General features: G+C 34.1%; 5 protein-coding genes across 6 annotated transcripts; 3 read left to right on the top strand and 2 right to left on the bottom strand.

Annotated features, from left to right (window-relative positions):
• Positions 1-1,417: 1,417 nt before the first annotated feature.
• Positions 1,418-3,222, bottom strand: LOC141393180 (uncharacterized). 2 transcript variants are annotated; one of them, XM_073966135.1, is made up of 2 exons: positions 2,579-3,222; positions 2,371-2,508 (listed from the first exon to the last, which is right to left on the bottom strand). In XM_073966135.1, the coding sequence occupies exons 1-2, from the start codon at positions 3,075-3,077 to the stop codon at positions 2,462-2,464; spliced, it is 546 nt and encodes a 181-aa protein (XP_073822236.1). In that variant the 5' UTR covers positions 3,078-3,222; the 3' UTR covers positions 2,371-2,461. The 2 variants fall into 2 exon arrangements, with proteins under 2 accessions (XP_073822235.1, XP_073822236.1); XM_073966134.1 differs by having other exon boundaries at positions 1,418-3,222.
• A 1,617-nt stretch (positions 3,223-4,839) lies between these two features.
• LOC141393179 (uncharacterized) lies at positions 4,840-6,160 on the top strand. The gene is made up of 3 exons (XM_073966133.1): positions 4,840-5,215; positions 5,283-5,430; positions 5,490-6,160. The coding sequence occupies exons 1-3, from the start codon at positions 5,065-5,067 to the stop codon at positions 5,953-5,955; spliced, it is 765 nt and encodes a 254-aa protein (XP_073822234.1). The 5' UTR covers positions 4,840-5,064; the 3' UTR covers positions 5,956-6,160.
• A 3,241-nt stretch (positions 6,161-9,401) lies between these two features.
• LOC141393178 (uncharacterized) lies at positions 9,402-11,011 on the top strand. Its single transcript, XM_073966132.1, has 4 exons — positions 9,402-9,698; positions 9,971-10,118; positions 10,191-10,256; positions 10,322-11,011. The coding sequence occupies exons 1-4, from the start codon at positions 9,566-9,568 to the stop codon at positions 10,788-10,790; spliced, it is 816 nt and encodes a 271-aa protein (XP_073822233.1). The 5' UTR covers positions 9,402-9,565; the 3' UTR covers positions 10,791-11,011.
• Positions 11,012-11,675: 664 nt separating this feature from the next.
• LOC141393177 (uncharacterized) lies at positions 11,676-15,064 on the bottom strand. The gene is made up of 3 exons (XM_073966131.1): positions 14,751-15,064; positions 12,396-12,540; positions 11,676-12,327 (listed from the first exon to the last, which is right to left on the bottom strand). The coding sequence occupies exons 1-3, from the start codon at positions 14,881-14,883 to the stop codon at positions 11,757-11,759; spliced, it is 849 nt and encodes a 282-aa protein (XP_073822232.1). The 5' UTR covers positions 14,884-15,064; the 3' UTR covers positions 11,676-11,756.
• Positions 15,065-20,089: 5,025 nt separating this feature from the next.
• Positions 20,090-22,860, top strand: LOC141394847 (uncharacterized). The gene is made up of 4 exons (XM_073969863.1): positions 20,090-21,408; positions 21,673-21,870; positions 21,928-22,073; positions 22,225-22,860. Exons 1-4 carry the CDS (start codon positions 20,228-20,230, stop codon positions 22,818-22,820), a joined length of 2,121 nt encoding a protein of 706 aa, XP_073825964.1. The 5' UTR covers positions 20,090-20,227; the 3' UTR covers positions 22,821-22,860.
• Positions 22,861-23,680: the final 820 nt, after the last annotated feature.

The following is a 23,680-nucleotide window of genomic DNA, read 5'->3' as shown; positions in this document are numbered from 1 at the left end:
AATTCCGCCGTGGAGACCTCACCTGGAGACTTGTCTACAAATCTAGAGCAGTAGTTAACTGCTCTTTTGTAGCCATGTTTATCTTTTCTTTCCCGGGCCTTACTACTCTTGATGGATGGGGAGGTGAGAGAATTTCCATTCTCCTCATCCATAGCCTCATCCACCAAGGCGTCCTGCCTGGGAAGAGCGGGTCTATCGGTCGCGACCGACGTAACATCCCCTGACGGAGTTACTCCCTTCCCATCCGGTTTTGTGCTCCCAGAAGCAGCTGAGGGGGACATCTCCTTGTCCTTCTGAGATGGGATGACCGTAGTATCCATCTCATCATCAGACAGGGGGATGTCCTCCCAGTTGCTTATGGGAGAACTTTCCCGACTCAAGTGAAGGGACGCACTTTCCCTCAGGAGATTGAGCAATTCCCTGCTCTGCGAGTTTATTGAGTCGCTAACTCTGTCCAGGGTCGGTGTGGAACAGTCGTCCCCGCCCAAATTTAAGTTAATTGCACTAGGTGCAGCAGTGTCCGTGGTCATAGCAGGGGTCGTTATCAAAGGGGTTTGGGTTTTTGTTGTTTTATTTTTAGTGTTATCATCCATAGAAAGATTTTTAGATGGGGGAACTGAGTACAACCATGGCATAGCCCTCCACTACCATGATTGGAACTTGACAACTAAGCCTGCTACTCGTTGAGGTGCCCAGGTATCAACGAGGCTCCGTTATAATACAGTCGGTACCCTGACTGCAAACCTTGAACACCGATAGGCACGTGGTCGCTTAACACCCCGGTGTTAGGGGATCTCGAATTATTTTGGTAGGAGATCAGTACCAAATATATGTCACTCACCCCAAAAGTACACTGTAGGATTTCAGTGTATTGTGTAGGTCTTCGACAAGGAGTGGATAACCTTTGGTCAGTCACAACCCCCAGTTCAACACTAAGGAAATTGAATGAGCAGATTGTGGCGTCAAGCCCCCGCATCGCGCCAAGATTGTTATCCCCGGCGGGGGAAATTAATTGAAAGTTAATAGCGAGAAGCTCCCTCTTGGAATTCAATCATCACTTTTAACTTTAAGTTAACCGGAACGCTATAAATCTGTTCGGTAAATCCAAACTATAACAAAAGAAGATATGTAATAATGGGGTTTAATGTAGTAAAACTCTAAAGAAAACAAAAAAGGCTAATTATAAAACAACAGTTTCGTTGTTTTTTTTAACTAATTATTGCCTTGTCCAACGCTACTACTTTGGGCATGCAAATTTCATTGGCGGGGAAATCATATAAACATCTACACCGTTTTGATATGTTTTCGTCATGATGTTCCTAGACTGAATTTTCTCGTCTCAAAATTAATGTAACAAAAACCAAAACAAAAAAAAAAATAAACCTTTAAATAAAAATGCCTCATCAATTATGTTCTCTATCATAATGTTCATATTATTGTTTACAAATTAAAAACTAAGTATTTAAACAATAAAATACAAATTAAATATATATATATAAATACTTAAATTTAAATATTAATATAAATCATGATGTTCGAGTGATGGTATATATCTAACGCCTTACAAACGAACAAACTAACATTAAAGATTTTGGCAGCAATAATATGGTCTGTGTCTGTGAGTATATTATTGAGAACAAAAAGTTATATCTTAGACTGAATTCCAAAAACATCTATTGCTTTGTCGATGTCATGTCCAAGCATCCATATCGCAGTGATACAAAAAGAATGTGAAACATTGTCGCAAAATAGACGTCAATAAGGAAAGTTTTTAATAGCATGAAACTGATCAGAACAGAGCTTTTTTTAGTTTTGGAAGTCAGCCTTAGTGTACACATGCAAGATTTATAGTGGCAAAACAACTGATAATTAATTTGAAATGTTTCATAGTTAAGTAAATGGATCCATAGACTGCTTAGAAATTAATACAAAAAAAAATCATAATAAACAAGATTACAATGTATTATTATGTATAATTGAAATCAAAATTTAAACAAATTTTATACAAGTATTTTTGTATTATAGAAATGCAATTTTACATAGTAACACATTATTTGATTTTATCAGGGTTATAATGAACTCCTTGGGAGCAACTGAGTTCATAACACCCTTGCCTGACTACGTTCAGAAATTAAAAGTATGTTATATTTTAAAGGAAACCCTTATATTAAAGTACATTCTCGATAAAATTTGATACAATATAACATGGACAATAATTTCTGCTCTAATATAGAAGAATGAAATAATTTTATGCTGCCAAACTGTTATCTACGATATTTTCCACCACTACGATTATTGCCATTCTTATTGTTGTTATTGTTATGATTATTATTATTACTGTTATTTGAATCGGAATATCTATTATTTCCATTTTTCTGGTTGCTATTGTTATTGTGGTTATTATTTTGTCTCCAATTATTGTTTGAATTACGTTGATATGGACTTGAATTTGAGTGCGGTCTCATTTGATTCGAGGCATGTTTTGATATACCACCACGTTCCTGATGCCTAGAAGAACCAGAGGGAGAGGTATTGCTATCCATCATACGTGAATTATCATTATATGATGAAAAATTACCGCTCCTTAGGGCAGAATTGTCATAACTGTTACGACTGTTTTTGCCAGGGTTATTTCCGCCGCTGTTGTTGTTACCACTACCCCCCAGGTTAGGTGTTTTCAATGGTGGCGGTACAGCACGTCCTTTATATTTTATGGTCAAAGACTTACGATACAGCGTTAGTCCCTGATACAAATGCATAGCATAGGGAGCCGTACACTTGGAGGTATAAGTAACGAAACCAAATGTTCTTTGGCGTCCATTGTTGTCTTTTGGTATTCTTGCTCTTTCTATGGGTCCAGCTTGTAAAAACACTTCATACAGCAACTCTTCTGTGACTTTCTCGTCCAAATTGGCCACAAACAATGTTCTTTGTCCTTCATCATCTTCATCATCACTTTCTTCCACAACAATTGCATCTGTTACACGTTTTTGATACGGTGGTGAAGGCATATTCCAAATTTCCTGGTTTAATTGTTGTTGGATGATCTGTAATTGTACGCCATGAGGCCAATTCATTTTGTTTTGTTTTTTTTTTAAATCAATGTGGAGGCGGCTAATGATTGTCCTAGTGTTATAAAATTGTTTTGTTCTTAGCTGGGGTTAATATTTTTTTCATAAACTTTATTTTCCAAACAAAGATATGAAGATAAGGAAACAGCAACTAGAATAAGGGCACAAAAGAAAATCGATAATATCACATGGATTAATAACACACTGACAATTAAAAATGAACTTACAAGCGTAACGTATAACGTGCGACGCATCGCAGCCTTTTTAAGCAAACCTAATTTATGCTTGGTTTACATTTACGAAATCCACTCGATTTCAACTGTCAAATCCATAGGTTAAACGTCAAATGAAATCCAGATGAGATTTCATTTGACGTTTGAGCAATGGAATTGACAGTTGAAATCGAGTGGATTTCGTAAATGTAAACTTAGCATAAGCCTTATTTACATACGCATTTTAGCCCACTTAGCGCCGAAATTTTTTTGCAAAAAAACTTAAAATTGTACATGAAAATGATATTTTTGAGAATTTCTAAGCATTTTCTATAAAATAACTTTTTTCTCTAAAATCGGGCCTTCTTTTAAAAGTGCCAAAAATTTTGGAGCGTAATATAGGTGTATTCTTATATGCCAATCCCCCTTAAGATGAGTTTAAGCATTAAGCTCGGATCGGGACCAAATTTTTTCCACAGGCAGGTCTCGTTACCCTGATCACAAATATAACATTTTTTGCGGAAGTCCATACTTCCCGAGATATGGGCCTCCGAAGTTCGGAAAATTCCCTTGTTAAATGTCGGCTACTTAGAGAAAATTTTAATTTAAAAGAAAATGTTGTTCCCGTTCCCTAGATTGGCTCCTGTCCATAGCAGAAAGTCTTAAATACCCGGCCGAAGGCCAGCTATACAGAAAAAAATATAATTTTATCCGAGCTTAATGCTTAAACTCAACTTGCTCCGCCAATCCCTTGGTTTTTTATTGAGAAAATACTCTTATAATACGTTTACATATAACCGGATTTAAAAAACCCACTGGATTTCTAATGTCAATTCCATTGCTTATATTTCAAATAAATCTTCATAAAGAAGGTTAACCCAGCAGTGCTGTTCGATAACTTCGCAAGTAAAAAGTACTTGCAGGTACTCAGCAAGTTCTCAGTAACTTCTCTCAAAGAATTTTACTCTCTCTAAGCTAAATATTTGCAGAATGTTATCGAACAACAATTTACAATCACTTGCAAGAAGTCAGCTGATTTGGCAAAGAAGAAGTTTGCCGGAAAAGATTTAAGGTTCGTTCCCGTACTTTTTAATGGTAAAACTCGTAAAAGAGAGAACTGCAAAAAATTTGTTCTCACACACAAGTTTTTTGAAATAGTTCGGGAACGCTGAATGACGCTCTCTTTAAAAACTTTTTACACGACAAATTTGGGCGAGTAAAAAAATAGTAAAATGGTTGCCGCCTTCTGATTGGCTGGTGGACCGACTTGGAAATTTGTTCCAGTTTTTTGACGTTTTTCCATTTTTCCGTTCCCGTACTTTTTGAATAATGATTTGTGTGTATCTCATTCTTCACAGTTCGCTCTTTTACTACTTTTATCATTAAAAAAGTACGGGAACACCATATAAATATGCATTTTATTACAACACTCTTGATGTAAATGTGGCCTTACGCTCATGTGTATACGCTATACGCTTTACGGCGATTGTCAATTACCCATTCTCGTGACGTATATGTCGTGAGGCAAATATCAATCGATTATGAAACGATTATTCACATCGTGTGTATCTCAAAGACGAATTAGACCGACGTAGCGTAGCGTCAGTTTCTGAATTTTTATACACAAATTAATTATTAACTGTACCAAACCAAATTCGTGGTTAGTAAAAACGTCCGTTCTAGGATACATTGGTTTTGGCGCCTTGCAATAACTTCTTGTAAGGAAGTAAAATAACGTTAATTGAAGTTTCATAATAAACAATTAAATTGGAAAAACAACAATGTTTTTCGATGGTGGCATGAGTGACGACAAGTTGTTGGAATTGGTTGAGGCCAATGATATTATCTACAACAAGGCACATCCATACAATCACAGCTATGAACGAAAGAGAAGAGTTTGGAATAAAATTGCCGCTGAAATGGGTGCACCAGGTAAGAACGTCTACTATTTCTTAATTATGGACAATGGAAACATGCCTATTCAATGTTTTGTTTACAGTGGATGACTTGGTTAAACGCTATCGTGTGCTAAGAGATCGTTTTGTACGCTACAAACGTGTGGAGATGTTGACTGGTTCGGAAAATAAATATCGTTCGCCAATTGTTGATAGAATGGAATTCTTGACACCGCATGTTTTTGTTAAGAGGTAAAATTATAAATATTTATATTCCATATAGTATCTCTAATGGTGTAATTTGATTTCAGTTCAAATGGTGAAAAAATTACATGGACAGCTCCGGCAAAAGAGGAAACTAATAACGCATCTACCAGTCAAGTAATAGTATCTTCCATATCACCAGTTCCCGATGAAGCTGATACGTACATAGAAATGCCATATTCATCATCTCCGGAGCGGCCAAACAATCCCCAAACTTCTGGTGTTAAGCGAAAAGCTAACAATAGCACACCAATGACTAGCCGCGACAGCCCGACAAATACCCACAGTAACTATAACAGCAACACAGAGGCTGATGAAGCTTTTCGCGAAGCCCTAAGCACATTCAAGAAAATGTGTAAAGCCCGCGAAGAAAGACAAGAAAACGAGGCTTTACATGGTTTTGGACAAATGATTATGGCAACAATTGCCGGAATGAGTGCTAGTAAACAGACCAAAGCTATGATGCGCGTAACGGAATTGGTAATGCGTATTCGAATGGAGGAAGAAGATTGAATCTGATTCTACTACTTACATATGTACATATATCAAATATGATACATTTTAGACGTGAACTATTTAATATTTAAGAATGTTTGAGCTATTCTGTAAGAATGTCCCAACGGGTTTGAAATGAATTGATATATTTCACGATTTTATTATTTAGTGTTAGGTAAACATTAGTGTAACTTAATATAAATAAAATGGACTTTTAAGATAATGTTTGTTTCGTTTTTAACTAAAGTTTATGCTCTAATCCTAGTTACAGTTTTAAGATGCTTCCCAGGCAAGAATCCAGCTGTATTCATGCCACAATTTTGGTACATAGTTTTACTGACTCACGCTTTAATTATGGTCTAAAGCGGATATATGATACATTGTTGGTCAAAACTTCCAGAATATTCCAAGAAACCACGAAACCGCCTGCTTAGGAGACTTGAGATTTAAAGGATTTTTTTCTACGAAGGGTCGGTAAAGGAAATTTGTTTCGCGTTTCCAGATGAGAAAATCATACAATTAAATTGAGTGAAACGACATAAAATTTTATCAAATTCGTTCAATATCAGTGTTATGAACGTTCAGCTATTAATTTAATTGTATACTAGCGGGCCCGGCGAACTATTAAGGAATAAAATTTCATACAAAAACTCAATTTTCGATTTTTCCAATTTTCCGACTTTTCCAGAGAGATTTTCCAAAATTTTCTTCTGTAAAGACCTTCTCCTCGAAAATACGAGTAACTGACAAAAAATTTTACAGAAATCGGCCTAGCCGTTCTCATTTTATGAATTACTATACATTTTTTACACCATTTATATATATATATATATATAGATATATATGTATATTACTGTATGTATATATGGTAACATGGGGCGCCTTCGCCACTGGGGCGGCTTCGCCAGCGCCGATTTTCTCGCAAAATATAAGTGCTAGAGAAAATCCGTTAAAAGCAAAATTGTGAGTTTAATGAAGATCTATCATCTCTCAAAAGTTGGCAGTTGTGTCATAGGTATGATAGCGGATGCACGCGGTTTTGTGTTTTCAGGGTATTGGGAAAAATAATTATGGTGGGTATTTTTTGTGATATATCCTTTACCTTTTGTGATATCAAAAACACATTTTATACCGTTAGAAGACAACTACAGAAGAATATAAATCCTAATAATTCGCATGAACAAAACAATTGCAAATGTCAATATATTAATATTATGAAAGATGTAAGGGATGGGGCGCCTACGCCATGATAGTGGCGTGGTGGGTTAATGTTCGAAATTTGTCATGTTCAACTTAAATTATTTATACCATAGATATACCACACTATAATATGAAGTTAAAATCAAATATTATCCTAAACGTATCTTGTTTTACTTATATTATGATTTTTGTAACTTAATTTAAGGCACCTACTTCAATTAACCGCTAAGATCGGTTACTTTTTGTGAATTTTAAAATAATTTTTGATTATTCAATAGAAAACATGTTCCTTTTTTGCATAATGTTGATATTTAAGATATAAGTAAGGTAAATTACAGTTTTAGAGTCCGTTTGAGAATGTTCAATATATATGGCGAAGCTGCCCCATGGGTGGGGAGGCTTCGCCACTTTTTTCACATTTTGTAAATTCTCAAAAATAATATTTTAAAAACAAAATTATAACCATTTATATATCAAAACTTATAGTCAAGATATGCTAATATTTGTACCAAAAATAATATTTGAAAAAACTTTAACGGTGTCGGTATGAGAACATTTTGAACAAAAACATGGCGAAGGCGCCCCATGTTACCATATATTATGAAATTAGGCTGACTTCCGTTTCGTCAGTTGCTTGGCAAATTACTGTAAATGTATGAAGTATATATTACCTTGAATGTTGGAAGTTAAGGTTTCCAACAAGTATCTAAATGCTGGTTTATTTACTCTATAATAGTTTTGAAGTCTGGAAATCAATTAGCATAAACAGTATTCGTAGTTTTTTATTAATATACTTATAAACATTCCGGCACCTCAAGGGGATTGCTGGATTGCTTGCATCTCGAAGAGTTCTAATAATTCGTTGTTCCTTTTTTGCTTCTTTGACCTTGTTCTATGTTTAGCTCTGTCTGGTTACCCTAAAATTTGCAACAATTTGTACCAATTGTTGCTGGAAGTCGTCTGTTAACACCAAAAACCAGCAAAAGAGCGATTCGAGAGAGACATTTTGACAGTTCTTTCACTGAGAGCTTGCAAATTCTTGCTGGACAAATTTCTTCTAGCAAGCACTTGCACTCTTCTTCTTCCTGAAAACAGTCAATCATCTGTTTTTAGTTTTTTGTTGATTTATGTTTGCGAAAATTAAAAACAATTTTATTGTGGAAAAAACGTATTCTAATTGTATTGTTTTATGGAGAACAAATTTACAAAGTGGAAAAATACTTTTTTGTTTCATTTTCTTTTTTATTTTTAATAAAATACAACGTGTTTGCTTCCTTTATTGGTGGACAAATTAGTGGTCTGTTCCAGTACTGCAAGAATCTACTAATTTTAACTATTTTTTTCGATAACGTAAAGGAAAAATTGTTATCGTAGTAAAAAGTAGTAGCTTCTTGCAGGTTCTGGAACAGAGCATAGGTGTGTACGATAACCCAATAATTTGTACAAATTCGTACAAATTATTGCTGAATGCTGTTTGATACTCTTGTGTCAGACACTGAAAATAACACATGAAAATTTTTTAGCTTTTAGGAGAGAGCGGAGATGAAGGAGCTCCCTTTCTCCCTTCTTACCCATAAGCTCAAAACATTTTCATGAAAATTTTCATAGTCTGGCACAAGACATAACAAAATTATCCAGCAAAAGAGAGCGAGTTTGGAGAGATTTTTGGAGAGTTTTGTGACTGAGAACTTGCAAATTTTTGCTGGGAAAATTTGTCCCGCAAAAATTTGCAAGTCTGATCAGCTGACTTTTAATCACATGTTCAATGTAAACAAATCGAAACGTTAAGATTTTCGACCAAGAAAATTTCACGATTGCACATTTTTTTTAGATTCTAAAGCGTTGTGGATGGATTAAAGCATTAAATAAGTAAAGTGCAATTTTAAAATTTATGTTTTTGTTCCGTTTGGTTTAAAATATCAAAAGAAACAAAAACAAATTTCATACATTTTCGGAAACAGCTGACTTTTTTGCAAGTTTTTGCAAAATGCTGTTCGATAACTTTCTGCAATTTTTCTTGCTTGAGAGAGTAAAATTCACTGAGAGAGGTTGCTGGAACTGACTGAGTAATTATTGCTGGGAAAGTTATCGTACACACCTATTTTCTACCACACGTTGCCTAATCACACACAACTGTGTTATAGGGAGCGTATTGAAATCGTAAAGCGTCGTGTTGTGCACTGTACTGTACACGTAAATGTGAACGACGTTGTAAGCAACAATAAAAACGTATCAACGCGTAACCACACAGCTGATTCCCACAAATACACACGAAAAATACGTATCGTCTCGTTTCTGTCAAATTAAGTAGCGAAAAAATACGTGAAAATTGATTAGTCTGACGTTGTTTGTAAAATATTAAAAAGAAATTGGCGCATTTCATTACGTTTCCAATTCAAAATCTAGAGTAAAGTGACTAAATTCCGTTATGGATGATGAAAAATTAATGAAACTGGTAGAGGAACGAGATGTGATCTACAACAGATTCCATCCTCATTACAAGGATTTTAACAAGAAGGAGGAAGCATTTGCTGAAATAGCTGAAGAATTGAATATACCAGGTTCGTGAATAGTATTAAACATTTCAATTGATTTCCAATTCAATTCAAATTTATTGAGTCTTTTCCTTTTTCAACATATACATGCAAAATTTTGAACAGTGTTATACAGAACCCTTAAAACTATGTTTGGTTTTAATGACTTGTGTGTTAAATACAGCACCTTGCTTGTTCATATTTTGTTCATTGTATTGAAACTACATCTTAATATATTGATTTCCAATAGTTTATAAATTTGTTTTTAAATTGTTTGTATCTTAATTATTCCCATCTAGATGTCGACTTTATAACAAGACGTTATCATAATCTGCGAGATCGTTATACGCGACACAAACGAGTGATGGAGACCACTGGTGAGTCAAGATGTTATCTTCCAGTAATGGACAAAATGGAATTTCTCAACCCTCACATATTTAGCAGAAAGTAAGCCTATTTTAGATATTCCATATGATGTACGTAAACACTTTAATTCCTAACCAACCTCTTATATTCCAGAATGAGACGTAAACAATTTACCAGAGTACAAAGTGATGTTGAATCAAGTTCCAACTATGAAAATACGTACGTAAATACTACAAATTAAGACAAACCATAATAGAAGCATTAAAGTTGTCTATTTCTTACAGAACCAGACCTCAAAGTAGCACCCCAGAACAAAACGAACAACTTCAACAAAATGATCATGATGACGAAGATTCAATGGATCCATTACAATGTGAAGATGAATCAGAGACAGCCATCGATATTCCACTTTCAATGCCCGGAAAATCATACGAAGTCAATAAAACAAAAACCATTAGTAATAACTCATCTTGTCGCCTTAAAAGAAAATTTGATAGCAAAACATCTCATTCACACAAAAAGAAATCAAGTGATAGCAATTTTAGAAAACTTGATCAAGAATTTAGTGAGGCAATTCAAAGTTTCCATCGTCTATGCAAAACAAAAGAAGAACGACAAAAGGATGGTGCCCTACATGGTTTTCGTCAAATGATTATATCTACTTTGGCCGATATGAGTGAAACTAAACAGACAAAAGCAATGTTGCGGGTAACTGAGGCAGTGTTACAGATTAAAATGGAACCAGAAGAATAGAGTTCTTGCAAGATCTTATGAATAGCACTAAGCAATATTCTTTTAGAATAAACGAATAAATATAAAGTACAAATAGTTTTGGATACACATTTACAGTTTGTATACATCAAGTTGCACTATCGTGAGCATGCTGAGTTATACTTGGATATATGATTTTATACAATTTCGGCAGTAAGTAATGCCTTATATTTAATAAAACGCTTTGTTTTCATTACATTTAACAGTATACTTTGATTTTAAAGTCCATTGTAAATATTTAATAAGAACTTCTCACTAACTTGCTTTATGGGGTAAAGAGGGTCTAAGGTCCACTATATTTTTTGCTGTTTGGTTTCGAGCTATGAATCCAGTGTTTTCTGCCTGTCACGAAAGTAAAAGGATGATGAAGATTTTTAGAGTTTTTCGTTTTCTCGAAATCTTCCTTGTTACTTGTACGGCATTCTTCCAGTGAGATGGAAAGGAATATTCATTTTGGTATTGAATCTTCCGTACATAGGAAAGACTATTTTTTTCTTGCTTTGTTATTATCATTCTTTCCATTTCCTGTATAAAGATAGCTTATCCAATATTAAATGACAAAACCGTTTCGTTCACTGGTGAGTATACAGATCCTTAAAATATTTTCTTCTCCCAATTTATGTTGATGTAGCAGCATAAAAACCTACGTAGAAGTATAGGTTTGAGATGCTGGGTTGGCAGCCGCTGGCCGAAACACTATGGTTCCGCTGCCGTGGGATTGTTTGTCACTCTTGTTTCTCGTCGAATCCGGGAATGATTCCCAATAGGGCATTTCTTTCTGAAAACTTCCCCAAGATTTGATGAATTTCTCAAAGTTATGTATAAACAAAACTTTTTAGCGTAGAATTGTTTAAAAGAGATAAATAATTTTAATTCAGGGCTTATATTTTATTTCTTAAAACATAAAGATTAATTGCTAATAATTCCATTATAATATTAAGTCCACTATCAAAGTTCATCCTCCATTTTCATTTCCATTACTGCCTGTGTTACCAATGTCATTGCCTTCGATTGTTTTGGTATACTCATCTCCGATATAGTTGCTATAATCATTTGACAGAATCCATGTAATGCTTTATTCTCTTTTAACTTATCACCAGTTTTACAGATAGCGGTAAAACTTTTAACAGCATCACAGAAAGCATCATCTGAATCTTCATTATAATCAATATCATCAGATGATTCAATTTTTGTTGTCTTATTGAGCACGGTCGATTCATTGAACTTTTGTTTTGGAGGACGTCTAATAGTTTTGTTAGTTTTTGTAGTTTCTTCATTTTTTATTTTTGGGTTCTTTGCATGCGGAATATACTCCACATCCTCATCATCGTGACTATCAAATGGAGAATTTGCTTTCTGTTTACGTTTTGATCGACGTGTTCGACGATTATAACTGTAATTATCTTCATCGGATATTTCATCATCTACTGTAGATGCAGCAACCGACATTTTATAAGGTTCGGATGATATACATAAATTAACCTCAGAACCTTCCCAAGTTATTTTGCCACCATTTGATCTGTAATTGGAATGATAATTTGTTTATCAGTGTATTGAACATATTCTCGTAAACAATACTTTACTTACTTTATAAATATAAATGGTGTTAAGAATTCCATTTTCTCCATTATAGCATGATCGTAATTATTTTCCGGACCTTTTGTAAGTATTGAACGCTTATATCTTACAAATCGATCACGCAACGCCCGATATCGTTTTATGACACGATCAACTGTGCTAGTAAAAGGGCGTAAGCTTGTGTTTAGTTAACATATCGTCTGCTCCGTTGGAAAAGGTCGTAAGACTATCTAAATAAATTTTTCAGGAGGAAAAAAAAAAAACATTCCAGTGCTTTCTGTATTAAAGATTTTTTTATGATGGTAAAGACAGTATTCTTCGTCTATTTATTCCGCGTCAATACCTGGCTATGTTTGATAAAATTCCGTCGCGTTTGGGAGATAATTGGATGTCTTTACTTACGACCTTTTCCTTGTACAGTTTTGTATTTTTGTAAGGACTTACGACATTTTCCTACAATTTACGGACGTTTTTAAAATAAAATCTTTATACTTTACAAAACAATGTGGAAAGGGTATTATAAGTTTGTTTTGTCCAATATTCGTGTAACATCGAGAAGTATTCGTCGTAGACCCCTCCCCTTGCCATTTTTTCATATCTTGACGAGATAAAGCGATTAAGCTATGTGTGTCCCTCCATCCATTAACAATTGTATTAAAACTCCAGGCCTCAATTTTGGACCGATCGTCAAGAAATTTTGTGGAGAGGTCGGCTTCCGACCAGAAGTGACCCCGTTAGATGTTGGTTATGATCGAAAGGTGTGAAATGGACCAAACCCACAATTTTTACCTGTCTTTGTAGCTATCCTGTATATCGCATTAATATTCCGATCCCAGCGAAATTTTAATAATGATTTGAGTTTAAGCGAAGAATAAGCTTGCAATTTAACATGGTGATGAGATAATTATTAGCGGGTTTAATGGACCAAAACTTTTGGGTGAAATCTTACATATAAAAGACAATGTGTGTATGTTCCGCATAGACTCAAAACCGGCTGGACCGATTTTTTTTGAAAATTTCAAGGAACAACCGAGGTGAAAATAGGCTTCATATATTTCTGAATTCCGGAGGGAGCGAGGGCAGAAGCAGGACCTATTTTTTTAAAAAACGCTTTTTTGCAAAAGTTATGAAAGTATCAGTCAGAAAATTAATATGCGAGGCAACAGTTGTTGAATCTCCGACTCTGTGTACTTATTCCATGTAATTTTCAGATTATGAAGAGGGATGTCCCTTGGTGGAAGTAGGCTATATATTTTGTTGAATTTCGGAGCGCCCTATTTTTTTAAATGTGCTATATATGTAAAACTTACGAACGTGTCCGTTTCCCCGATCCTGGGTACATAGTTTAGTCTAAAACCCGACCACTTCCACTTTCTTAAATATGCTACAAATCAATGGAAATACCAGATGTTATGCATAACGAAGCTTTGGTCTTATTGAAAAGTAAGTGTTTAGATTAGAAGGCAACATATCGATAGCTATAGCTTCATCTTAGCCGTCCATTAGAATTCAGAATACAAACTAATCTCGTTATGTGAACAAATGTCCCTAGAGAAACCACAAATTACCAGTTAGTTAAGTAAGATATACGACAGTAAAAATTTCGATTTTTTTTACAAATGTTTCAATATATGGGGTATTTGAACACATATAGCATCCCAATTTGTATTAATGAAAAGGCCAGAAATCCATCTTTCATAATCAGTTCGCTTATAGGGGATAATAGATTTCGAATGTAAATTTTCGTTGTAATATAGAAATTATCACATTTTTGTTCAAAAGTTTGGTCCACAGGCTCCGCCAAATATCATCCAAAGGTGTACATTGTACCCCAACCATGGATGACGTTAAACATAATATCTGAACTACATTAGCTGTAGTATTCTTTTAAAGTATACAGTTTCCTGTGGACTTACGACCTTTTCCGACAAGGGCAAAACATATAGAAAAACGCGTCATACTACCATTTTCGGAGCAAGTTGAGTTTAAGCATTAAGCTCGGAAAAAATTATAATTTTTTTTATATAGCCGATCTTCGGCCGGGGTTTTAAGACTTTCTGCTATGGACAGGAGCCAATCTAGGGAACGGGAGCAACATTTTCTTTTAAATTAAAATTTTTCTCTAAGTAGCCGACATTTAACAAGGGAATTTTCGGAATTTCTGAGGCCCATATCTCGAGAAGTATGGACTTCCGCAAAAAATGTTATATATATTTGTGATCAGGGTAACGAGGCCTACCTGTGGAAAAAACTTGGTATCGATCCGAGCTTAATGCTTAAACTCATCTTAAGCCAAAAGTCGACTTACTACCTTTTCCGACGGAGCAGACGATATTTTGTGCTGGTTTCGATTCGACTACTTACCGGGCATGCCCATCTCATCTGCAATTTCTTCCCAAACAACTTTCTTATGTTCACTTTTGGCCAGAGGATGACTTTTATTGTAAAGCACATCATTGGCTTTTAACAAGTCAAGAAGTTTGGCATCGTCATACATCCTTTACTTATTTATAAATAAACACAAAAGGTAGTTGAATTTCGCTCAATTATTAAATTAAACCAACAATTTTAGATATTTTTTTCGCTGGCTATTTCACCAATTCAATGAAGTTTTTTTTCGAATTTCGATTTCGGGAGTTAAATCTTGGTCAATTTCCAGATAACGCCACAACAACAATGAAGTTTTGTTTACATCAAAATAAACCAGCTGTTGTCTTATTTAAATTATTGGACAAGTATTGTGGGCTAGACACGAACACGCTGCGTTGTTTAATGTCATAACTTTGTGAAACCATATGCTAAAGCTGCATTTACATCAAACAATTTTTTATGCTGTCAGTTCTATTGAACATCTGTCAACTAAATTAGTAATTTGCACAAACGCCAGTTAGACTATACACTTATAACATGATAAACCGCATTATGCAGAGTTGATATTTATTATTGATCAAAAAATTCAACTCTGTTTTGTTTTAATTTCAACATTTCGTTCTTCTTCTTCTTTGTTAAGTCATCCGTTATCATTCATCAAAACAATTTTGACGTTTTAAGCCATAGCGACAGGGTTGTATTTTTTGGCGATTCTCATACCTGGCCTACCTATGAATTATTGTACCATGGTCATAACTTTGTGAAACCATATGCTAAAGCTGCATTTACATCAAACAATTTTTTTATGCTGTCAGTTCTATTGAACATCTGTCAACTAAATTAGTAATTTGCACAAACGCCAGTTAGACTATACACTTATAACATGATAAACCGCATTATCTCGATTTATTTGACATATATTGTATGGAAATGACAACTTAAATTGACTGGATTTGGTAAATCCAGTATATTCTATACCCCGGTTACACTTAACCGGATTAACTCAGTGAGTTTGGGTTTCAAATGCCAATTCCATAGCGCTAATCTCAAATAAATCCTCATGAAGTTGGTTAAACCGGCAATTTCACGTTAACGAGTGTTGACACTAACGAAACTTTAACGAAATTTGTTTCAAGAAACCTTGCTAGTCTGACCATCGACTTTGTTGCAATGCTATTTTTCATTGCGTTTTTTTTTCATTTGTTAGTACTATACACAATTAAAACGATATATACATATTACAATAATTTTCAAAATAAAGTTTTAAAGTTTAAACGTCAAATGAAATCTCATCTGGATTTCATTTGACGTTTAGCCTAGTCCCGGTCCACACTAGCGTGAATTTCATTAAAAAATTTCCTGAAATTAGGAGTTCTTAAATCGAATTCCACACTACAGCAATTTTACGATTTTACTCTACTATGGAAGTCGATCTAGAGACGCATAATTTCATGCAATTTTTTCAATGAAATCACTCTAGTGTGGACCGGGACTTATGGATTTGACAGTTGAAATCGAGTGGATTTCGTAAATGTATACCAAGCATTAAAAAGGCGGCGTATTCCATTTGGTCTGTTCCTTTACTTTTGAAAATGGTAAAACCGGCAAAAGTTGCAATCTGCTTCCATATGAATTGTATGGTGTCTGAACGCTTTTCGAGTAAAAAGTTGTAAAACTTGAAGATTCTTGCACGTAAAGGAACAGAGCTATTGTGTTTCTACCTTATAGCCCGTTTAGACTAGTCATTTTAAATCGACTCGATTTCTAAATCCAAGTTTCAAATCCTAGTTGTTTAGACTAGTCTAAAATGATATAAGATGCCATTCAGCTGATTTTTGTTTACGTATACATACATACGCGAATTTGCAAAAAGAATTGCTTGAAAATTAAAAATGGAATGGAATACTGCAAAAAATAATCTGACAAATTGCTATTAAATATGTTGTTTACAATTTACACTAAATTAAAGCTACATCCATTTTATTATTATTTAATATTAATGTAAATAATAGGGTTATGACTTTTTTACAACCTCATATCCCTGTGTCATATTTGGATGAGCTTTTGCATAAGATTAGATAAAATCTTAATTACAAGGTGATTCAATAGAAAAAAGCTCACTCACAAAAAGCTTTTAAAGTTTTTATAGATGAGATGAGAGGAAAAATTTTGGAGTCACTTTAAGCACATAAATAACTCAAAACAATCGTTAAAGCCACACGACATATCCAGAATGACATAAGCTTTTGTTTCTCACCAATTTTATCGTCATATTATTACATATACATATATCATTTTATATCCTATATAGCTTTATTGCATGTATCACATAAATTGAAAGTGGTTTGTGCAGGACTTTTTTCAATATTTAAATGGATACAAATTATTTTAGTCATTAATAGGCAAAATGTCATTTATTCGTGCAACAGGAAAAAAAAAGTTTGGAAGAAAAAATCTTTTTTCCATTTCATAGGATTTTCCAAAAAACAAATTGTCAAAGTGGTTTGTGCGTGACCTTTTTAATAATTAAATGGAATGAACGTTATTTTTGGCATTAATAGGCAAAAGTTCATTCACTCTCGCTACAGGAAATCATTTTTTAGAAAAAAAGTCATAAAGTCATAACCCTAGTAAATAAACGACACATGAACATAGTTGCCAATATTGGTACAGACTGTAATAGTTGCATTTTTAGAAGCAAAAAGCAGGGTTGTATATCAAAATATTTCGATTTAACATTTGATTTAAAACTTATAGTGCGTTTATATATAAGCGGATTTAACAAACCCACTGGGTTTTAAATGCCAATTCCTTTGCGTATACGTCTAATAAATCCTCATTAAGAAGATTAACCCTGCAAAAGGCTACAATATAAACATGGCCAAAGCCAAGTTTTGAGTTGATTTAATTTTGTATGGTAAATCAGGGTGGATTTTGGTGGATTAAGCACTTAAATCGAGATAATGCCCTTAATTACAGTACAGCTAATCCAGCTAATCCAGTGCACAATGGGGTCAATGACAGGTTTTTGAGGCAAAAAGTAATTTTTTCAAGTCAGTGATTGAAATCAAATTATAACAGAATTATATTCTTAACACTTTCAAACCTCCAAAAGCAAAAAATTACAATCCGTCACGGCCCACGACGACATGCCGAGCTGTCAAAAATGTCATAATTTTTCTTATGTCTATTTTTACCATTTATTCGTAATTAAAAAATTTAGGTATATTGCCGCCAAAACCTGTCTGTTGATATTATATGTATATATTTTCATCTTTGTGTTTATTTCAGCTTTAGTCCATATTTTGTTGTATTCAAGTATTTGAATAACAACAAAATGTTTTACAGTGGATATGAAATTGATTAGTTGCGGGCGGAGGGTAGGGAATACTATAGTTTCAGTTGTCACCAAACAACTTCATCAGTTCCCTTTTCCGCCGACTCTGTATCGATAAACAGGTCAATAAGCCCATCCAGCAAATTAAACAAAATGAGAAATTTGCTATATGGCCCTAAAGCTGATTACCCTACAATTTGAGTCGAATATAACAAAAATTGACAGACTCTACTCTTGGCTGATTTCTGCCAGAATTTATTACGGATCGGACTTATTTTTCCGAATTTACTGTACATAAACATTGTATATTGGGGATATATTCTGAACCGATTTAGATATAACTTGGCAAACTTATTTATTGTCCGAATTCCGCGACATTTCCCAATTTGCATCAAAATTAGACATCATTTGCGTATTTGGTGCACCGAATACCTCAAATCGAACGAATATTTATATATGGGAGCTATAACCAATCGGAACCGATTTCTATATAATTTGTCAAGCTTTTTTCTATTGCAAATTCAGTCACACATTCCAAATTGCATCAAAATTGGGCAGACATAGCGTGATTGTAGCACCAACTACCTAAAATCGGGCGAATATATGGGAGCTATATTCAATTTTGAACCGATTTCAATACAATTTGGTAAACTTATTTATAGTGAGAATTCGGTAGCATTGTCCAAATTTCATCATAATTGGACAGAATTTGTGTTGGTCCAACAATTATATATATTGTTTGGTTTACATTCGGCGTCGTTACGCGATTTCGAAGGCGTTTCGTGATTTCGCTCGGAATCAAGCAAAATTTATCATGATTTCGCATACAAAAATGAAATCATCTCATTTCGTGATTTCAGCGAAATCAACATCGAAATCACAGTTAACATGATATACAACCCTGTTTTTGCTTAAAAAAGGACCAAATGTTGCAACACTTTTCACGTATTACAAAACAAGGTAGATGGTAAAAAAAATTTGTAAACAATGTAAAAAAATATTAAATTACTTTGTCACAATGCTACTTTTCATTGTGTTCCAGTGCTTTTTTAATGGTAATGTTAAAAAAAGGAGCGAATTGTCAAAAATTACTAATACAATTTACAACAACTTGTTAATAAAATTCATGTTCGATGTGATATGTTTGAAATCTACAAAAAATAAGTGTAAAAACCGGGGTGTATTTCAGGATTTCGTGAAATCCATTGGATTTTGGAGCGCAAGTGTAAACTTGGCATATGAGTGCAATGTCCATATATGAAACAATATCAAACAAACTTGGCAGATTCATTTCAAGGCTGATTATAAATATCTAAAGGTCTAACTTGCTCCAGTGATTTTTTGCCTCAAAACCTTGACTTTGGCCCACAGTGCAGTGGATTGTTGTCATTTTCATACAATATATGTCAAATAAATCGAAATAATGGACAAAATCATAGTATAATTGTATAGCCTAAAAGGCGTTTAGAAAGATCACAGTGTCGTCAAAAATAAAATAATTCGAGGTCCCCGTTTTGATGTTTACTCGTACATGTTGTCAGGATGTGAAAATAAAGTGGAAAAGGTAAAAAATTACGATTGACACAAAAATGCAAACCTGCATACAAAAAAAAATATGATTGAAGAAAAAATGGAGAGCAAGAAATGACGTCATCTCGTAAAAACTTTTTACACGACAGACTTGACAAATTTTGATAGGCTGACTTTGACATTTTTTGCAGTTTTTTAACGTTTTTCTAATTTCCGTTCCCGTACTTTTTGAATTAAGTTGTGTGTGTATCTCAATTTTCACAGTTCGCTCTTTTACCACTTTTAGAAACAAAAAGTACGGGGACACACATAATAGCTATGTCTCTTTACGTGCAAGAATCCTCAGGTTTTACTCGAAACCCGTTCATTTACTTTAGAGTCCAGTTTACAACTTTTACTACTTTTGCCGGTTTTACCATTTTCAAATGTAAAGGAACAGAACAATTGTGTGACAGAGGTCTAACTTATTGCCATCGTGTGAATTAGCCGTGAGTGTTATTGAGCCGTGTTTACACAATAATTAAATTGTAAACAAAAATAATCGTGTTACAAACAATTTAACAAATAAAAAATATGTAAAAGAATTGAGAAAAACCCAAGCAAAATGAGTGAAGTACTAGATGACATGTATATTCTTCTTAATTTTATGAAACTTTATAAGATGTATAAAAGATTAAGAACAAAAAAGATCAAAGCAAGATGTTGCAAACGAATCAAAGCAAACAAGTACCAAAAGACTCAAATACCATTACGACAAGAAAAATCCAAGGAAGTTCCAGTTGAACACTCCTCAATTAAAAAGAGCCCAAAATCTCAACCACAAGATGTTAAAGCAGATCCAAGTGATAAAGAGCAACAAGAAGATGATGCATTTTATGAGCATATTATACAATTAGCTGATAATAAACATGGTGATGATCATAATGATAATGATGATAATCAATGTAATGAAGTAGAATATCTAATGTCTTGTGTTGAGGAGAAACCAACTGTCCCACATGAAGAGAAAGCTGCCATTATGGAAGAAACCACAGCTACAGAGGAGAACGTTGGCAATTGTATTATAGAACAACAAGAAGAGAAACCTGCCATTGTGGAAGAAACCACAGCTACAGAGGAGATCGTTGGCAATTGTATTATAGAACAAAATTGCCCTTATGAGATATCATATGAAGTAAATGGAGAACATATTGTTGTAGAAACTGGCTGTGATGCAAATACGAAATATGAATACCAAGAAGGAGGTGGTGGAACAAATGAACTACGATACGAATTATGTTCCGAAGGGCAAGAATATATAATCGAAAGTACAGAAGAGATACATGGAAATGTTTTATATAGTGAACATGGTGAAATTGGCTACGAAATTGATCCACACGATTCTCACATAGAAGAAGATCAACATATAGAAAATCAATTTATAATTTACCCAGAAAATACAACTGACCAAAAATACGAAAACTGTAATCAAGGGATAACTAAAACACCTCGACGTCGTAAAAGACGTGCACCAAATGATAAAACTGAAGAAACAGAACAACAACACAAAGAGAAAAAGCCACGCATAAGAACGTGTAGAGCTAAGGCCGAAAATTTAAATCGCCAAGAAGAAGGTTTCTATAGAAGAGTTTTTCTGAAATTGAAAGCTGATAATGAGGAACAATTTCAATTGCTTACAAGAATGAAGAGGACCACATTTGATAAGCTAGTGAAAATCATGTTTAGAGCTTTGAACAGACTTAAAGTGAATATATTTCCCGAGGAGAAGCTTTCATTTACACTGATGTAAGTAAACATTTTTTAAGAATATAAAAATTCACATTTCCTTTGGACATGCTGTACATGTTAAAAATGTTATTGGACAGTAGATTGCAAATTTCTCAGCATCGTGTGACTGATTTATCCCTGTTTGTGGTCTGTTTCTCTAAACAGTGAATCAAATATTTTTGATAGTAATTAAAATTGGCCGCGAATCGTCTCAGTGAAACTTGCCATAAATCCAAATTATATGATTTCAATTTTGTTGTAATTCTATTATCTTACTTTCAGACATCTAGCCCATGGTACTCCAATGGATGTGATTGCCAAACATTATAAATTGGGCAAGACTACAATACGTTGTGCCATATTAGAAACATGTGAAGTTATAAATGGATTTCTTGGATCGTTGTATTTAAAAGAACCCACATCTGAGAATTATTTAGAAATTGCTGAGGATTTCAGTAATATATGGAAATTGCCTAATTGGTAAGAAACTCAGAAATCAGAAAAATATTAAATGTAAAATTTTAATACAATCCACAGTGTTGGAGTTGTTGCCGGCAAACACGTTCACATTAAGAAACCAAGAAGTACAATATTGGAACAATATAACCTCACAAATCTAAATAGTTTGGTTATAATGACATCGTGTGATGCAAAGCATATATTTCGATCGGCTACTGTAACAGGTAATTCTGTATAGTCCAGGTTTACAATATGCAATTTTCCTAGCAGCAAGTGTATTTCAGTCCTTATTAGACTGAAATTGCTTAATGTAAATTCGGATTTTCACTAAATAATTATAACATATTTTTAATAACATTTTCTTTAATTTTACAGTGGAACCCCATCAGTCAAAATTTGTCAAGGGGATAATGAATAGCACTTTACCCTTACCACCAAATGCTCCCTTGAACGAAGATTCATCAATTGATTTTCCCTACTATTTTATTGGCGATACAACATTTCCACTAAAATCAAATGTAATGACACCTTATGATATGTCATCTGTGGATGATAAAGAAATGTTCTATAACTATAAGTTATCTCTGGGGCACACACTAATGGAGAATACATTTCTCATACTAACCTCAATGTGGAAAGTATTACGTACCACATTCGACACATCACCCATAAATTGTGAATCAATTGTATTGGCTAGTATTGTTTTATATAATTATGTAATGGAAAATGAAGGAGATCGGTGGCATAATTCTAATGGTACTATAAATGTTGAGATCCCACAAAATTATGATGAACATACATCATGGGTTAGTGCTGAAAATGTTCACTTTCATCCTTCAATGCCGTGTATTTCTAAATTTGGTGGTGATTCAGTGAACGGCGGTGTATTGGAGTTAAGAAATACATTGGCGGATTATTTCTATCATGATGGGTCTGCAGTTGAGGCATCGAATGAAGTTTTTGAAATATAAAAGTTGCTTGTACAAATATATATGTATGTATAAAACGTTATTTTTCTAAAAAATATATGACACTAATCGTAATCAGAGCACAATTTAAAAAAGTGTAACAGCTATAGACATATTATAGGCCAATATTATCTAATTATAATTACAAAATTAATTGGGTTCTGTAAAGAAAATAAATGATAATATCCTGCAAAAGATTCAGAAGGGAAAGCCCAGAAGTCAAGCGTAAAACTGCCGTGCAGAGGTGTTCAACGTGCAAACTTCAGTACATATAGGAGGTCAAAGGAGTGAGTCTAGAGCTAGAACAGCGAGTTATACGAGGGTCACTCAAATTTGTTTTAGAAGTTTGACAGTTTTTAGCCTAAGCGTACTCAGATTGACATATGACCATGTGTTGGGTTGTTTACAGTGACTTAAAAATCACTTTGCAAAAAAAAAAATGTGAACATTTTCGTCCGATAATTTTTCATAACTTTCGACGTGGATAATCACGACAAGTGTGCGATTGCCGGGTACAAAATAGGTATCATTGGAAAGCTTATGGAAATACCTATCTAACAATTGGTCATATGATGGGTACAGTTTCACGTGGTCAGGTGATATAACCCAAAAACTGATTTTTGGACCCGGATTTTTCCATAAAACCTTCGAAAGTCGAAAATGGGCCCATTATGGGCGGCCGCTTAATGTATGTCAGATTATAGCTTGCACTTTCCAAAATGATACCTTCTCAGGAACCAGAGATATGGCCCTTAGAATCTTGAGAACTCGGTTCTGTGTGGCTGGGCTCATTTCTTTGCATTATAGGTGTCTATGGAAAAATTTAAAGTTCTAAATTTTCCAATGATACCCATTTTGTAGCA

The sequence above is a fragment of the Musca autumnalis genome, unplaced genomic scaffold, assembly GCF_047663935.1.
Source record: "Musca autumnalis isolate F117 unplaced genomic scaffold, ASM4766393v1 scaffold_2, whole genome shotgun sequence".
NCBI classification, from domain to species: domain Eukaryota; kingdom Metazoa; phylum Arthropoda; class Insecta; order Diptera; family Muscidae; genus Musca; species Musca autumnalis.
The sequence above is the reverse complement of the archived record's forward strand: the minus strand, read 5'-3'. Positions and strand labels throughout refer to the sequence as shown.

Coding starts and splice junctions, on each gene's coding strand:
- LOC141393177 (XM_073966131.1), bottom strand. CDS start 14,883: ATGTATGACGATGCCAAACTTCTTGACTTGTTAAAAGCCAATGATGTG. Junction 12,541..14,750: donor AGATGAGATGGGCATGCCCG/GTAAGTAGTCGA, acceptor TTACTAGCACAG/TTGATCGTGTCATAAAACGA. Junction 12,328..12,395: donor ACACCATTTATATTTATAAA/GTAAGTAAAGTA, acceptor TTCCAATTACAG/ATCAAATGGTGGCAAAATAA.
- LOC141393179 (XM_073966133.1), top strand. CDS start 5,065: ATGTTTTTCGATGGTGGCATGAGTGACGACAAGTTGTTGGAATTGGTT. Junction 5,216..5,282: donor CGCTGAAATGGGTGCACCAG/GTAAGAACGTCT, acceptor TTTTGTTTACAG/TGGATGACTTGGTTAAACGC. Junction 5,431..5,489: donor CCGCATGTTTTTGTTAAGAG/GTAAAATTATAA, acceptor ATTTGATTTCAG/TTCAAATGGTGAAAAAATTA.
- LOC141393180 (XM_073966134.1), bottom strand. CDS start 3,077: ATGAATTGGCCTCATGGCGTACAATTACAGATCATCCAACAACAATTA.
- LOC141394847 (XM_073969863.1), top strand. CDS start 20,228: ATGAGTGAAGTACTAGATGACATGTATATTCTTCTTAATTTTATGAAA. Junction 21,409..21,672: donor AAGCTTTCATTTACACTGAT/GTAAGTAAACAT, acceptor TCTTACTTTCAG/ACATCTAGCCCATGGTACTC. Junction 22,074..22,224: donor TCGATCGGCTACTGTAACAG/GTAATTCTGTAT, acceptor TTAATTTTACAG/TGGAACCCCATCAGTCAAAA.
- LOC141393178 (XM_073966132.1), top strand. CDS start 9,566: ATGGATGATGAAAAATTAATGAAACTGGTAGAGGAACGAGATGTGATC. Junction 9,699..9,970: donor TGAAGAATTGAATATACCAG/GTTCGTGAATAG, acceptor ATTCCCATCTAG/ATGTCGACTTTATAACAAGA. Junction 10,257..10,321: donor AGTTCCAACTATGAAAATAC/GTACGTAAATAC, acceptor TATTTCTTACAG/AACCAGACCTCAAAGTAGCA.